General features: G+C 37.1%; 2 protein-coding genes across 2 annotated transcripts; one reads left to right on the top strand and one right to left on the bottom strand.

Annotated features, from left to right (window-relative positions):
• Positions 1-5,676: 5,676 nt before the first annotated feature.
• Positions 5,677-6,639, bottom strand: LOC115228498 (general transcription factor II-I repeat domain-containing protein 2B-like). Its single transcript, XM_029799072.1, has one exon. The coding sequence runs from the start codon at positions 6,637-6,639 to the stop codon at positions 5,677-5,679; it is 963 nt and encodes a 320-aa protein (XP_029654932.1).
• Positions 6,640-11,471: 4,832 nt separating this feature from the next.
• On the top strand, positions 11,472-13,217 carry LOC115228497. Its single transcript, XM_029799071.1, has one exon. The coding sequence runs from the start codon at positions 11,472-11,474 to the stop codon at positions 13,215-13,217; it is 1,746 nt and encodes a 581-aa protein (XP_029654931.1).
• The last annotated feature ends 4,927 nt before the right edge of the window (positions 13,218-18,144 follow it).

Below are 18,144 nucleotides of genomic sequence, written 5' to 3'. Positions count from 1 at the left end.
TGAATAATCAAGAGATCGCATAATATTTAATAAAATAGAAAACAAGAAAACCTGGGAATACTTCAAAAATTGGCATCAAATAATGAAATTTATTCAAAAATTCACAAAAAACCAAACAATTTGTTAGCAATGTTCATTTACCAATATTCTATCATTTCATTTCATGCTTAGACTTCGAAAAAATTACTCAAAAATTGGCAAGATCCACAACACAATCAAAAAGTTAAAAAAATGGATCGCTTTTATAGGTAGAATAAAAGTTGACTAGTACGATTGAAACAACTACCTCCGGTAGAGTAATGCGCGGGCGTCCCCGAAATTTCTTTCCACTAGCGGCAAAATATTCTTCCATTGCCAAGTTTGCGGGTGACATCTGGTCCATCCGTAGGACATGTCCGAACAGTCTCCATCGGGCTTCCATCACTTCCAAAATTACAGGTTGCGCTGAGCATTTACGGTAAAGTGCCCCGTTGTTGTTCCGGGTCTGCCATTGTACCCCACATAATATACGCTGTTGTCTTCGGTGGAAGGAGTTAAGGTTTTTAATTTCGGAAGCAGAGATCCCCCAACAGGAGGAGTTGTATAGCAAGACCGGTTTCACAAATGCATTGTAGAGGCGCAAACGAAGCGCAGTCGTTGCCGGCCTGTTAGCCACCCAATCCGTTTTCAGCCTGTTCAACGCGGCCGTCGATAGTACTTTCCTCCGGGTAATGTCCTCACTATCTCCGAGGAGTGTGCCCAGTTTTCTGGAACGTCTCCACTCATCATCTAGTCTTGAACTCGTGCGTGCGACTTCCGTGATTTCCGTTTTGGTTGTGTTCACAGTGAGGAACCATTTTTTAAGCTCTGCTGGGGCAACATCAAGTAACCGCCTCAGGGCTGCTGTGTCGTGTGATACAAAATCCACATCGTCAGCGTATACAATTTCGGTGATTTGCCCGTTATAGAAGAGCCTGAGACCACGCAGAGCCGCCTCCAGGTATATCACGAACAGCAAAGGGGAAAGGGAGTCTCCCTGAGGGGTACCCACTGTCGTCGAAAAATTTCTGGATGATTTACTCCCAATTTGTACTGTCAATTCTGTGTTCGACAATAAGACTTCTATCATCCTGACGCAGTCCCCGTCGAGGAATCCCCGCAAAACACTAATAAGTTTTTCCCGGCGAATTGTGTCGAAGGCTCTCGACATGTCGATCCCTAGAATTGTAGTCGCACTCTCAAATCTTTGGCAAGTAGCGCAACGCCACCTGTGTCCCCAGACCACATCAGCAGTAGATCTACCCGTCCTGAACCCACTGTGGTTCGGAGACAGGAATTCGTTCGCAGGCTCTTGTATACGGTCTAGCACCACGAGAGCAAGGACCTTTCTCAGCGTATTGAGTAGAATGACTGGTCGCAGGTTATCCACAGGGCCCATCTTCTGATTCGGTTTTTGAATCGGGACCAGAATTCCTTTGCCCAAAGAAAGAAGGTCATTGGTTGTAAACATTTTGTTTAGTACTTTGGCCATGATTTCCATCAGTGTTTTAGGACCGTATTTCAGTAACTCAGCACGTATACCGTCCGGTCATGGAGAGCGATTACTTTTCAGTCTATTCGTTGCTTTCATAACTTCTTCCACCGTGATTTCATTTACCAGGTTTGTCGGATTAGTAGTGATTAGGTCCACCTTTTCCCCGTCAACATTAAAGAGTCGCTCAAAATGAGTAGCAATAAGTTCTGCTTGTTCCGTAGCATCAAAGATAATATTTCCGTTGTTGTCCTCGATCTTTAGTTTAATCTTTTGCTTCCTCCTCTTAAGCAACCTCATTGCTAAGAACATCTGTGCACAATCCTTTAGATTCTCCACTTCTTTTAGCCTGGCATCCAAAACGTTTGCAATGTGTTCGCAATTTAACTTTTTGATCATTTTCTGTATCCTGGTGCGTTCGGATTTTAAGGAAAGTTTTCTGACCATATCAGTTGTGTTCTCTAGCGAAAGTCGGTGAGCCTTCTGTTTTGCAGCCATTGCAGAGACATCGGGATGGCATTGGTCTTTACATCGTATATTGTACGGTAGTCTCCCAATGTGAGCATCTGCAGCCAGGTAAATTCCTTCCTTTGTATGCATCCAGATGACTTCTGGAGGAAGGTCTCTCTCTATTGCTTGTAGATAATGTTCCATAGAATCTTGATAGATATTTCGAGAGGAATGTGAAGAGTATAATCTCTGTACTAGGTATCCTCGTCGTTTGACCTCATGAGACTTCGCTCCTGAAGTGCGTACAAAACGACTTCTAATGTCAAACAGGGCAGCGACGAAGTCTAGTTCGTCCGAATCTTTGGCGACCCGTCCACTATGAGGTGCATATACGTTGATTATGGAAATGAGGGCCCTCGACGTGCGTTTGACACCGACCCGGATTTGAAGGACACTGATTCTATCGGAAACACTCCAGCACCGAAATATCCCACGTGTAAGCTTCCTGTGCACGGCAAACCCCTGTCCATAATGCCTTAATGTCGATGGCAGTAAAATAAGCCTGTAGTCCCCATGTAACTCATCCAATTCAGTTTGTACTTTGGTCTCCTGCAGACATCCCACGGTCGTACCGTACTTCGCTAGATCCGAGCATAATAAGTTTCTTTTCAATTCCTTACTGATCCCTCTAACATTAAATAATGTAATTTTTATCTCCTCCAAGCGTTTCAAGTGCGTTTTAGACATAGTGCAATAGAGGGATGTCACCACCTCAACCAATAAGATCTAATACATTCTTTATAGAAAACGTTAATTAAACATTTAAAATAATTAACAACTTGAACTATAAACAATTTTATTCTTCGGCAAATTTAAACCTGTATCGTAAATATGGAATCAAATATTCATAGAAACAGAAGACTCACTAAGTCCAATAAATAGTAACAACTAAGAATGTTGAGATCCGAGTAGATACGACACTAATGACGGATGTCAAATGCAGCATAACAAGCCTGATATATTTGTTTTTAATAAAAGGACAAGTTAGATTACCTTAGTAGAGATCGGAATCACTTTTCTGGATTTGCTAAAGATGGTTGAGGTAGAAAACTTCATAAATACGATATCCTCGTTTGAGAGTTGTTGAAAAAATACAACGCGAAATTTAAAATTATTCTATTTTTTGACTAATTTAGGCAAATATTACCATTATTACTTTATGATTTTAAAGAAAATTTTGTAGTAAGCTCACTAGTGAGTTATGAAATTATCAAATCTTTACGTTGGGCTATTTATCTATCCGTGTTGTCTATTGGACAATTTAAAATATTTTTCGAGTCAAATAATGTGCCAAAAATGGATTGGATTATTTCGAAAAGAATATAACTTTTATGGACATATTAAACCCCTCTATAATGCCACCCCGCATATTGCCAAGTCATTTTTTGGTTCTTCTTTGAATTTCTCTTTATAATGCCAAACCCCGTCACTCAGTTATTGCCACGCCAAATTATGTGTCTTATCCGATATAACGCCATTCAAATTTTTAAATTATTAATAAGGAATTTTTTAGTTCTGGACCGAGAACTCCCGACGTCTCTACTGCGATCGGGGCAAAGATATGACGGTGCGATAATGCACTTTATTTTTTCACTTTTAGAGGTTTCTCCCAGGTTAGATGCGGAGCCTGGCTGACGTAAAGATGTTTCCAGCAGAGAAGGTGTCCGTACAAGTTGCGTCCTAGATGAAAGATTTGTCATTTTCAAAGGGGAAAGTTGTTAGACCATCAGAACGTTTACCATCCTCTCGGACCAGGCCGACCGGTTCCAACTGTGATGGAAATCCATGCCTTTATTGGCCACTAATCCTTTTTCAGCCTGTTTAACTCTGCCGTTGATAGTACTTTCCTCTCGGTTAATCAGACCTATCATTTTTTTGAATAAAATATAAACATCGTGTCCGGAAATGTTTTTATATGTTTATTGCTTACCTACCATTGCTTACCTACGGGTTCGAGGGATGGTACCCTACTGCTGAGAGGGATGGCATTATCGCTAAGATCGAAAAGACAAGACGATATGCCATCAAATTGGCAAATGGACTCCAGCTGGACCAACCCATCCCTCAAGAGATGGAAGACGCGACGGAAACGGTTGGAAGTGTTCTTGAGAGAACCTTTCCTCTCGAATCTCTAATTAAACATAAAAAAGAGGGAAACAACGGAGAATAGGCATACGTTGTCTCATTAACTTTCTCTTTCTTGTTTCGGCTTTTCCGTTTTAATAAAAAATTCATTCATTCATCGTGTCAATTACAACATTCAAAGTCACCTTCCATTCTGCTAGCAGTTTTTATCGTTTTAGAATAACCAAAACAGCACTAAATTAATTAATACTCAGTGTTCTCCAAATTTGTGTTTTAGATCACGTTCGGTCGTATTTAGGCTCAGACCAAACACCCCTAAGCATTTATTTGGCCTGGGGACATTTCTGTTCGTATATCTTCGTATGCTGATCGCAAATTTCTTCGGCACTATGATTTGGTCGAGAGTTGTAGCCTCGACTAGAACTTCTGTAATGACATTTTTGTTCTTCCTCATCCTGGTTTTTGGAGTACTGCAACTACTCCCTCTCCCTACTCCACGGTCTCCTCGACTATTACACCAACCAACAGTCACTCTCTATCAATGCACTCAGGAAGAGGTACCACTCCGCCAAATCTAGAGTCTCTAATCTTTAATCATTATGAGTTCAACCTTTCTGTTTCTCAGTCTGTTTTTTATTTTTTTATTTAACCACCAAGACCACGTCAAGTGATCCCGATGCACTCAGCCAGGGACCTCATCCTGCTCGGTGATCTTTCCACGACCCAAACAAGATCGCACCGGGCGGGAGGCCGCAGTTGTCGGGGCATTTGCAAACAAACTGAGGTTCAGCTTGATCAGATCTTCCAGAGGAGCTGGACCGGAGCGTTTTTTATCGTGCGACCAACGATCGGTTAATCTGTGGGCCCTTTGTTGGATCTCCTCGATTCGCATCCTGTTGGACCACGATAACCGCGAACCCCATGATCTGCAGGCGTAGGAAATTGACGGTTCAATGTGTTGACGGTAAATATTTGCCAGTACCGGGTGGGAACCGTTTTTCCATAAACCGGATAGGCTTCTGAGAACGTTCAATTTTTTTACATTTACGAAGGAGGTTGTCTACGTGCGGGGAGAAGCAGAGGTGAATGTCGAGGGTTACCCCTAGGACCGTCTGACTTCTGTAGAAGGGTACGGACACATTGTTCAACTTCAAGTCGACTGAGGCCCTTCCCAATCTTTTGTCAGATGTGAAAAGGGACATGGCGGACTTCGCCGCGTTTACCACAAGTCGGTTGTCAGTTAGCCATAGGTTCATCCTATTTAAGTTAGCTTGGAGCCCTTCAGAGGCCTTCTGGATGTCCCGGTCCCGTGAAGTGGGCCAGTTCCAAACTTGTACCAGTTTCATGTAGTATCATACAGGTTTATTTTCTTTCAAAGCTTTGTCTCTTACTTTCTTAAACCTCAAAATTTTGTCACTTTTACTACATAATGTCTTCTTCGCGTCTTTATTTCGTTCTTATAGAACAGGGGTGGCCAACCTTTTTCACCGGCGAGCTACTTTTCATTTTGCGATTTTTTGGAGATCGACTTATATATTTTAATATCAAAAATTTTATTTTACAATTAAAAATTAATGCGATTTTTGGCATTGTAATTCACTTGCGATTATTTCAAATTCTGGCTCGTATAAGCTTATTGCTATTCTCATGCAATCCCCAAGATGGTCATCCGTTAAACGTGTCCTGTATTGAGATTTTATCATTTTCATACTTGAAAATGATGTTTCGAATAAATATGTGCTTCCAAAGCATGAAAGAATTCGTTGATACGAATCAATCAAAATTGGATATTTTTCCTGAGACATAAATTTCCACATGTTGACATTTGAATGTAATTTTAAAGTGATGTCATTTTTTAGATTTATAATTTCTATTTGACTTTTTCTTCGATCAACGTCAAAAATCTTGCTAAATTCTTCTGAAATATTTTCGATGTCTACATCCATGAACGGAGAAACAAAGAAACTGCATAATATAGTAATTTTCTTGAAATCGCTAAATCTGTTATTAAACTCGTTCATTATTTTTTCTAGTACCATAGCAAATTCATTGACATAATGATTTTTATTCACAAGTTGTTTTGTGAATTCATCTTCAATGTTAGGAAAATGGGTAAAATTTTCTTTTCTGATTTGAGATATCCATAATTCCAACTTCATTATGAAAGCATTTATTGAACTGATCATATCGATAATATATCTATTCTTTCCCTGTAATTCTAAATTGAGTTCATTTAGTTTGCTGGTAATATCGGTTAAAAATGCCAAGTTTATTAGCCAATCAGGATTTTCAAGAAAATGCCAATTCTTGTTGTTTTCTTTAGAAAATTCTTTAATGTATGATAATAATTCTCTGAAACGACTGAGAATTAATCCCTTGCTTAACCATCTTATGTCACAATGTAAAGGTAGATCGCCATAGATTGCATCGACTTGTTCTAGAAAAAGTCGAAATAATCTTCTTTGTAGGGGCTTGGCTCGGATGGAATTAATAATTTTAACTGTTGTCTCCATAACATAGTTGAAATTTAACATTTTCCCACATAATGCATGATGCAATGATATGATAAAAATTTCGGAAAATGTTCATCTTTCCGACAAAATGCAATAAATCCATTTTGATTCCCTATAATATAGAATATTTCCTAAATTCCTGTCTGTGGTGCAAAGTGGGTTCAGAAGAGGGAGATCTACGGGGAGATTGTCTGGACATATGTGCCATGACACACAAGTAGAGGAAGGCAGTTCACATATAAAATAGATCTATCCACAGTGTTTGACACTGTTCACAGAGGAAAGTTTATTCATCTATTAAGAACATTGTGGATAAGGACAGTTTAGAATGATTGAATGGGACATCGTCGTCTCAGGCCGATCTTGCGGGAAGGATTGAACCTTTCAGAAGGATCTCCCTCGTTTGGATCGGCGATCACGGGAATAACTATAATTAACTGGCTTTGCCCGTGTTTGGTCTTTAAATAATAAATAAATAAAATGGCATCTCTACAGCACTTGCTGTACACCATCCCAGACCGTCTGCGCATCGGACTTGTATGATTCTTAAGAATGATATTTCTGATTGTTGAATCTTTGGGAAAATTATTGTCGATTCCGATAAAAAATATTGGAATTATTGACGAAATCAGAATTTTCATTAAACACTTTAAACACTTTTTATTGACCAAAGGACCAGGGTAAGCCAGTTAATTATAATCCCCCGTGATCCCCCGATTCATGCGAGGGAGATCCTACTCTTATCGAAATATTATACAGTCCCGTCCAAATGTTAGAGGCACCCTATTTTTTCCCTAAAAAGGCACTTATTTATTATTTTTCGAAAGACTTTAAAGAATAAATTAAGTTTTTAAAGGAAATTAAACATTTCCAAAGTTTTTATAAATATTCGACCGATAGTATTCTCAAACTTGAAAACAAAAAATAATTGGTCGCTCATATGTTAGAGGCACTTATGTAAAAAGCAATAATTATATAATTTATTATTATTAATTCTAATAAAAAATTCAAATGCCTCGTGTATCAGCTTATAACAGGTTTCTTGTCATCGAAAAATTAAAATGTGGCGAATCTCAGGTGATAATATCCAAAGATTTGGGAATCTCTCGTTGTGCCATTCAAAAAATTAAAAAGCGATTTTTACACGGATATTTATATAACGATATGCCAAGAAAGGGAAGGAACAAAAAATTAACCAAAAATGATGAACGCTATCTTATCAGAATGTCAAAATTACACCCAAAAATGACCGCCAACGATCTTCTTATATGCTGTAACTTTTCCGGAAAAGTGAGTCTTGACAATTAAACGAATTTTGAGACGCAACAATTTATTCGGACGCATTGCAGTGAAAAAACCAAAATTGACTGCATCTCAGGTTGATAAAAGATATACATGGTGTCTTACTAAAATTCCATGGAATCAAGACGACTGGAATTTAGTGATATTTTCTGATGAATGCCGGATTCAGTTAAATCAGATGTCTAGGCAATACATAAGAAGACCCCCTGGATCAAAATTACAGAAAGAATATTCAATTGAAACTGTGAAATTCCCTTTATCAATTACGATATGGGGAGCAATTAAAAGCAATAGGCAAAGATCAATTGTCCTTTGCCGAAAAACAGTCAACTCCGCCGAATATCAACGCGTTATAAAAGAAGGATTTGAAAATTTTATGAAAAAAATTATTTTCTTCAACAAGATGGAGCAACATGTCATACATCAAAATCCACTAGAGCGTTTATGGCCGAAAACAACATAAAACTCATGGAAAAATGGCCAAGTCAATCTCCTGACTTAAATATAATTGAAAATTTATGGGCAATTTAAAAAAAGAAGTTAAAAAATGTGGAGCATCAACGATTCAAGAATTATGGAATGAAACAAAGAAGGCCTGGGAAAACATTGATACAGGTGTGGTTATTAAGCTTTTTGAGTCAATTCCAAGAAGAATATCTTCGGTAGTCATAAATAATGGAGGAATGACTAAATATTAAATTTTTGGATAATTTTGTCTTTCGTTATTGAAATGTGCTTTTAACATATGAACGATGTATTATTTTGAGTTTCTTAGTAAATACACATTATAAACTAAATGTGCTCAAAAATTTTAGGTTAAGATTTTTTATTCAATAGTTTGTTATTAACAAAAAACTTTTTGTCAAAAAATGACAAATAAGTGCCTTTTTTAGGGAAAAAATAGGGTGCCTCTAACATTTGGACGGGACTGTATATTAAAAGAGGACAGAAATATGTCCATTGTCCTGTCGATGCCGGGTCTCCATACAATCAAGAAAAAATGTATAATATTACAACTGCTAAGTTTTTTATTGCAATTACCCAGTTTGATCAAGAGTCTGAAAATTCCGAAATTCACGAATTCATTAAACCATTAATAATTAAAATAGATCATGTTATCAAACAACGAAAAAACTATCTCAACAAAATTAATCAGAAAGTCATATCGATAAAACTCCCAATTAAATTAAAAATTCAGCGAATCCTTCAACGTTTTAAAAAAATTTCTTATTCTTTAATAATTACTCGCCTAATGATTTTTTGGTGTTTACTCGATCGATGTCACATTTGTATATGGACTTCAAGATTATCGCCTTTTTGTCGATTTTCAAGAAAGATGGAAAGAGTTCTTTACTGAATATGGATTATGGAAATATGCTCGTTGTCCTATCGATGCTGACCATGTTTGGAAAAGCCCCAAGTAGCGAAGTCAATGTATAAAGTTTTTGAGGAGGAAATGAGATCAAATCAGGAAATGACTGAAAGGGCACAAAAGAGTCATTAGGGGACCAAATTACTGTCAATGAGGAAAGTGATTATGAATTGTCGATTGGGACTGGTTGAAATAATGTGTTTGTAATGATTAGAGAACAGTTGTTGTGTCAGACTGGATAGACTATATCCTGCATGTCGACAAATATCTCAAACCCACTCATCAGTGTTTCACAACTCATACACGGACACATATGTACTAGTCAACTATAGTCGATTTGGGACAATTGTAGATAGGATTGCTTATTGCAACGGACATTCACATGTTCTTTGTTGTTGATTTATTGTAATATGTCGCGAGCGCAGCGAGCGACCGAGCGCAGCGAGCGACCACTCAATTTCTAGATCCGATCAATCAAAAAATCTATAAATTGACAAATACCCAGGCTTGTATTTGGGATTAAATATATTCGATAACAAAAATTAAAATCGATGCCAAAGCAGAATGAGCTTTAAAACCGATTTCATAAATAAAAATAATATTTTAAAATTTATAATTGATATTTTAGAATAATGAGAAAAAATCTAAATGCTTCATAATTTATAAAAATCCGCGGAAACTGCCACTCAATACGCAGCGCGGCATCGTTGAGCTGACCCTCAGGCCCTCGACAATTCCCTTAGCCACCCAATTGCTTACTTTTTTCTTCCTATTTATAAAAATGTCAAAACAAGAATCTTCTGAAGGAGCAAGCCTGTCTGCACAGTTCATTTTTGATTAGAAGACCTAATTTTAGAGATTAAAACGAAAAAATAGCAATGAGATCTGTCAAATTATTACCCCCCTCACAACCTAAACCAAATTAGCGTTCAGTATTCATTGATTTTACTTTTTCTATTAAGGTCTACTTATAAATTATTTTATGGGATTCAATGGAAAACTTAAGTTATTTCAATTTTAATTTTAAATCATGTTAAAATTTTAAATAATTTAATAAATATATTTGTTGATGATAGGCTTGTTAGGTGTCAAAGTTGCGTCTAGCGCTCGGTCGCGCGCTGCGCTCGCGACATAATATGACGACGTAGGGTGCATATGTACTTCTCAAGATGATTTGGGCGTGAAAGGGAACGAGGAATCTGCCAATATTTTCCACGGATCCTTCATCAGAGTATTTGTTCAGAGTTTTTTTTAGATTGGATGCGGTGAATTTATATTCTTCATTTTGTCTGCGAGTAGTGAACTTGTATGAAAATGTTATAATGTATCAGAATTATTAATTTTAAATCACCAATATTTTAATACATATTATAATGTATCAGAATTATTACAGTTATAATGTATCAGAATTATTAATTTTAAATCACCAATATTTTAATACATATAATTATCAATTAATTATTCGAGCTTTTATATAAAATATTTAATTTGTTTTCTTGTTGTGCACTGCGTGTCTGTTCAAGCAAGATGAATGAAACATATCCTAATGACCTATCTACGAAGAATATTGATAGAGAAAACACTACTAACGTAAAGAAAGTGGTCAGGGGGCAGCATGAAGCTCAGGAAATCGACATCGATTCAATGAAAAGTTCTCTTCTACCAAGTCAGTTTCTAACATAAAGATGCTGTTGAAAGTCAAAGGAAAAAAGGCTAAAATTTCCATGGACAAATTATCTGATGCAAATGACCCAAAAACTGAAGTCTCCAATTTTAGAAAATGTTATGAAGAATTTTGTTCCCAGATTGAGAAAGTAAAATCAATCCCACGTGATTTACGAAAGCCAACAAGAAAAGTGCCTTATCAGTTACTAAAGAAGGAAATTTTAAATGGGATTAATTCAGCAATCTGGGAATTTTCCAAATTCAATTATCAAAAAAATTTAGATGACATTACAGATTTTGTATATGCGGGGCAATTAACTTATGAATACCTGACAATGTCGACTCGAAGAAAAAGCAACTGGAGTGAGCGCATTAATGAAAAACTGATTAATCTGAATAAGAAGTTGGATCAAATTAATTCATTCGACTTACAGATAAACTGTTTACTACAAAAGTGAATATCGACAACTCTGGCCAGGGATCACTTACATACTCAACAAACCATCTACTTTTCATGGATGACTTGAAAATATTCTCGAAGAAAGAAGATACGTTGATAAAAATGATGAATGATGTTAATCTTTTCTTCGAGGCTGCTGGACTAGAGAAAAATGTGGAAAAGTCAGCTACTAACGTGCAGTGCTTGGCTTCCGAGGCAAAACTACTTGATGGACTTGATAGCTACCGATACCTGGGAGTGCTCGAAGATAAAATGAGTAACATACTGAAAAGCGATGTGCTAAAATCAATCTTTGATGAGATGAAGAAAAGAATTAACAATCTGGCCACTACAAAACTTAACTCAGGGAATCTATTCAAATCCATCAATGAACATGCATTGTCTCTTTATAATTATTATATTGGACTTATTGATATCGACCCAACCGAATTTGAGGTTATTGATAAGAAAATCAGAGGAATTCTAATACAGAATAAGATTCACCTGAAGCCGGCGAACAAAGAAAGATTATACCTACCCAGGAATCGTCTTGGAAGAGGACTCGTATCTATAACTCAAAAAAGCGAACGAATGCTCCTCCAATTTTTCGGAGACCTTGAAAAGAAGTCTCATTACTGTTTGAGAAGAGCGGGAATTCTGCGGGTCATGAAGTCAAAGAAAACACATATGGCCACAATCGTAGAATTTATCACTCGAAAATACAAAATTGGAGACCATGGAAGTCTCAATGTGAAGGCACTGCAAGGATTACAGAATGAATACCTAATTGCAGAAATCAGGAAAAAACCTCTGCATTCAATCCTCTTTAATTGTTTGGAAGATACTAATATCGATGTTACGGAGTCCTCCGCGTGGTTAACATATGGAAGCATTTCTCCGAGATCAGAAGCATCCTTCTGTTTACTACAAGACCGCAATTTCCTCTCTGGAGCAGGAGAAACGAATTGCAAACATTGCAACTCTGCGAAAAATACTGTTGACCATCTAGCTACCAGGTGTGGGCGAATGCTAAACAGCGATTACTTACGACGGCATAATGAAGTAGTGAGATGTATTCACTTACATCTCTGCAGACAGTATGGAATAAAAAGGTCAAAAAGATTGAAGACCCATTCAGTCCAGTCTATAGTTGCAAATGAAGCAGTCGAGGTCAGAGTCGATACTACTATAAGTACTGACACACACGTTCATAACAACAAGCCCGACATTTTCGTGTGGGATAAAATTAAGAATACGATTAAACTAATCGAAATTGGAATAATTTCGCAGCAAATTCTTAAAAAAGTCGAAGTCGAAAAATCCCACAAGTATGATCTCTTAGCAAGTGAATTGGCTTTAATCCACAAAGCAAAAGTGAATATAGTACCCATAGTATTAACGTGGGATGCCATTGTCAGTAAATACTACAAACAATACCAGAATGGTCTGAAAATTGAGTACCCTGTAAGAGCATACATCCAAACTATTATCATGAAGAAGACTCTTGAAAGTATGTACATCGATCATAAACATGGAATGATGTCCCAAGAGGACGACGGTTTTGAAGAAAATATAACTTTCCTTGATAACAACATAAATCAGAAACTCGACGAAACCGACTTAATGACGGGAGCATTTGAAAAAGAGTCCTACTCCTATAATAACATTAATCGAGAGGAAGAGCGATGGAACTATGAATTGGAACCTGATGAAAGTCGTCTCATCCGGGAAAAGAAGAATGATCCTTTAGATTGCCTAAAAGAAGTTTGGAGACCGGTCAAGGTTGTCCGTGTTGGGGCAAAGAGGAGGATGGTCTATTGAGCTGGAAATTCGTTTAATTAGTTTAATATCACTTTTAACTTGTTAATCTATTAAAAAAATAAAATATTTTGTAATAAAATTACGTAGACGGGATTGCCTGAGCAATGGAATTCAAAGAAACTCTATCTCTTGTATGTCTGGACATTTCAAAAGCTTTCGACACCGTCTGGCACAGAGACCTACTGGAAAGGGTCCAACTCTGTGTGCCTACAGCGGAAGTCTACCTCTGGCTGCGCTGCTTTCTCTCCGAACGATACTCATTTATCTCCGAATCTGGTCTGTACGGAATGGAAGCATGGTACTACTCGAAAGATCTCGAGAAAATTTACAGGAAATGCGAGAAAATCCGACGCTACGCGTTGAAGCTAGCTTACAGGCTTGACCCGCGAGACCCCGTCCCAAGCTGGGCAGAGACCAGATCCCCGGAGATACGACAGGTCATTGAGAAATCTATCCGGTCTTTCCGGAGAAGATCCCAAGTGACCGACCTGTTTATCGATCGGAAACTCTCTACACTCGTCAAAAAATAATGAACCTACTTTCTTAACTCTGGCTCACGACAGATGAATTGGACGCAAGCTCAGAAGAGTTCAGTTGCTTTGGCATCAGTCTCGTCCTATCACCGTCCTTAATTCCTGTCACTTTCTCTGTTAATTACAATAAACTTAATTGATTGATAATCTGTTTGTAATAATTAGAGGACAGTTGTTGTGTCAGATTGGATAGACTATATCCTGCATGTCGACGAATATTTCAAACCCACCAAGGAAGCCACAGAAGCTGGGAAATGTCTGCTCAACATTGACGCCAAAGAACTCGTGATAAAAGCCCAAATTCTGACAGGCGGACGAGGAAAGGGTCACTTTGACACAGGCTACAAAGGCGGTGTAAAAATATCAAAAAATTATCATATTTTAAGACTATTTTAAATAGTTTGGTGGATGTGGATGACTTTGCTATAGTCCCCTAATCCCTTTTCAGTGTCTTCCGATAGTACTCATGTTCTTGAGGTATTCCCGGTGTAGCGTTCCAGTCATTTGCAATGAAGACTAGAAAAAAGAAATCTAGCTCGGTAAATGTTCGTTTTCGAACATTAGACGCACATCTTCTTCGTTTTCGACAATTGGATTCCCAGGTATAAAAACGATTGGGTCTTCCGAATAGAGTCAATCCTGTATGGTAAGGTTTTTGCACTTGATACTCGAGTGAGCGTGCACTTCTCAATTGACAGAGTAAAGTACTTCACTGCTATCCACTGTTTTATTTGCTCGAAGCAGATTTTTAGTTTCATTTCCGATGTTGTCGGTATGACTGCTTCGTCCGTAATATAATGTCATCAGCATAAATAAACACGTTAGTTGAGATGCACACAGGTTTTGGAAAGTCTGTACACTTTGAATAGTAATGGGCTGAGAACTGAGCCTTGAGGTACTCCCCTTTTTTGGAGAATGGCTTTTGAATCTTTACCAATATATTTTACAGAGGAGATCCTCGAATTCAGAAAGCTCGCTAACCATCCAAGGGTTTTCGCATCGCATGTCACAATTTTCAAGATTTTTCAGCAAGACTGATTGACAGGCACTGTCGAAAGCCTTCGATACATCCAAGCAGATAATACTGGTCGATAAGCCAGAATCTCGTGCCTTAAATATTATCGAATTCAGTCGATAGATGCGGTCACCACAGGTCCAGGCCGGGCAAAAACACCACTGATCGTGAAAGAGCCAGTGATCCTTCTCTATGTGCAATACTAGTCTTCTATAGATGATTTTCTCCATTATCTTCGATGTAAAGCAAATTAGGCTTATAGGCCTATAGCTCGAGGGTTCTTTAGGTTTCTTAGGTTTCGAACTTCGATTTTTTCCATGACTTTGGAACATATCCTCTCTGGAGGCTGGAATTGAAGAGGTTTGTATGCAAACACACCAAACAGTCAATGGAATGCTTTAAACAGACCATTTAGGTTCCAATAGATACACTGCTTTCAAGGACTTATGTTGGCAGACGATTCTTCCAAACAGGAGTTACAGTTTGCTTTTATTCCAGGCTGAGGTCACACTTGGGGCTTTCTTAGAGACCGTTTACAATCCGAAATCAGAAGGTGGATTGGATTCTGTAGTTTTGTTATTCTTCGATGAAAGGCAGCATCCGTATGTAGCCCAGTGTTCTGATGATCCACGAAACCTTCCACTTTAAAACCCGGAAAAAGTATCGTCGAGAAATACTTCTCCAGTTCTTCATTACTGGCCCAGTATGAAATATTCTTTAAGAAGATCTCCGATAAACGTAACTCAACCTGTCGTATTTGATGGCAACCCGAGACAAAAGGTTTCTTCTGATCAAGCTCCATTTGGAAGTTATTAGCCTCCGCATGAGATCTAAACTCGAGTATAAATGAGCCATTCATTTTGTGTGAAATCTTTAGAGTAGTTGGAATTGAGCATAGTATGTTGTATTTCTGTATTTCACCATGTATTTGACTGCTTATAGTCAGATGAAGTGATAAAGTTTCAGGTGGAGTATCAGTATTTTCAATGTCAATATTAGGCTTACTTGCCTTTCAATTCCGGCGTGAATTTTGACCTCAGTTGGTAGGTGGTCGTTCCCGATATCATCAAAGACTGTGAGCTCTTCCATAAAGTTATCAACAGTGTGGGTGCAGATACTTAATCATAAATTGTCCGGTCCGTTGGGCGAATGGTGGTTCAGGATTTTAGAGGTCATGACAAATACATCAAGCTTCTCAGTGACTTTTTTCAGTATACGAACATCCTGGTTGGTCGTCGGACAGCCAAACGCCGTGTGCTTCGAGTTGTCGACTTCCTGATGTTGTCGGGACCGAGGTCCGGCGATTTCTGAATGCACCCATCGACTTTGGACGGACATGTGGATGACCTTTTTGTCCAGACCGACTCAGTGCGTTTGGCTTTTACCCAGCAAACTGGACTTTTAGCCTGCAAGTTCTTCGCAGGCCTTGAGGCTGCTGTTGCGGCTTTGGAAGACGGGCATCCACCGTAGCATGCTGCTTTGAAAGCAGCATCCGAATAGAGATTAAATGTGCCAAACTTCTGCAAAGTTATCCGGGCTTTCGAAACAGTTGGCGATTTGAAAAAGAGGTTAAACCTCTTGATCTTGCCCACTCCTGGGTTTTCGATAGTGAGGATGTAACAAAGGTTTGAGCTGTCAGGCTCAATTAACCGCTGAGAAGGTTTTTTAGGTTCGATAAGTTTTTGAGGTTCCATAGGATCTTGAGGTTACATGGGTTCTGAGAAAGTTTTTAGTTTAACAAGAGCTCGTTTTTGTGATTTCGCACAAGCTTTAACCATGAGAAGATTGTCCTATTTCTTTATCATGAATTAAAGCAATCAATATTTTCCAGAAAAAAATTTTATAATTAATATTTTTTAATTTTATTATTATTTTGGTACTTTTGTCGAAGTGGTCGCAGTTTTTTTAGGCCTTTTAAAAAATCTAATAATTTTTGAGGTGGAATATATTATATTTTATTTAAGTCGCTCTATCAATAATTTAAAATATTATTAAATTTTTACTATTTATTTTCTAATTTTTTTAATATTATGGCGAGCATGTACCTAATATTGATATAAACTGGCACTATAGGTCACATGGAAAATTCTGTTGTGGATCAAATTCCGACAGCTCCCAATAAGTAAGGAGGATGCAGTGCATTTTCTGCAAAATGTGGATATCCTTTCAAAATCACGTATATGTCCGAAGAAGTGCAAATGCAAGAATAAAGCTCAAAGAGGAGCTGTAAGACATCATCTGGGATCTTATTTCGCAGGTTTTTTTAGTTAGTTATTTTTTCAGAATTTATGTGGCGAAAACAAATACAGAACTATAAGAATGTTTTGCACAGATTGTAAAAGACATAAATTCCTTCTACAGTCCTGGAATTTGGATGCCGCGTACTAAAAATGACTAAATTGGTTAAATAAATTTTTAAATAATTTTAATAACCATTTAAATTATTGATAGAGGGTTATAATTAAATAATCTATTTTTCACTAAAAAAATTAATTATTTTAATTATCTTCTAAAAACTGCGACCACTTCGACAAAAGTATTATTATTTTTTATGAATCGACCTTTATTGATAAAAAATGATTAACTAAGTAATTTTTCTAAGTCCAATTTTATAATATTTTGTTATAAATATTATTAAAATGTTGAGATTAAAGCAGATAACAAATATTCTATGACAAAAAATTCCGGACAGAATGTCAAAAAAATAAAATATTAGTAGGGTATATGTTTTCCTTTTGATTTGAATAACTCTAAACTACGATTTTTCATTGAATTTATCAATTTTTTAATATAGTTTAATTTGATTCCAAATTTGAAGTATTTTATCTTTTTGTTGTTCTCTATTTTTGGTCGATTTTCTATATTTTTCTTTGATAATGCATATTTTATTTTAGCCCAAATGTGTTGGATTCATGTCTGGAGATTGTACCGACCAATCGAGTAAATTAATTTTTTTGCAAAAAATTCCATTTTGCAATGGAAGTATGACGTGGGGCATTGTCTTGCTAAAATATGTAACTGTTTAGCCCATTTTAATTTTTGATTTTTCAAGATTGTTTGCCAAAAAATTTTTCTTCAATAAAACATAATGTACCCATGCCAAAAACAGAAAACACCCCAGATTATAATTTTGCCACCACCACACTTAACAGTTGGGACAGAATTTGAATTTTCAGATCCACTTTTTCTACAAGTGGTTCCTTCGTTGATGTATTTCCGAAAAACATTAAATACAGTCGATTTTTGAACACCAAAAACATCAGATATTCCTATAAGAAAAATTTTGTTGATAGTAGGATATAATTTGTCTTTGAAAAAAGAATCCATTATTATTTTCTAAAATAATTAAAAAATGACTCTTTTGACTATAATAGCAAAA

This window comes from Octopus sinensis, unplaced genomic scaffold (assembly GCF_006345805.1).
Source record: "Octopus sinensis unplaced genomic scaffold, ASM634580v1 Contig10780, whole genome shotgun sequence".
NCBI classification, from domain to species: domain Eukaryota; kingdom Metazoa; phylum Mollusca; class Cephalopoda; order Octopoda; family Octopodidae; genus Octopus; species Octopus sinensis.
This window is presented reverse-complemented; position numbering and strand designations above follow the sequence as displayed.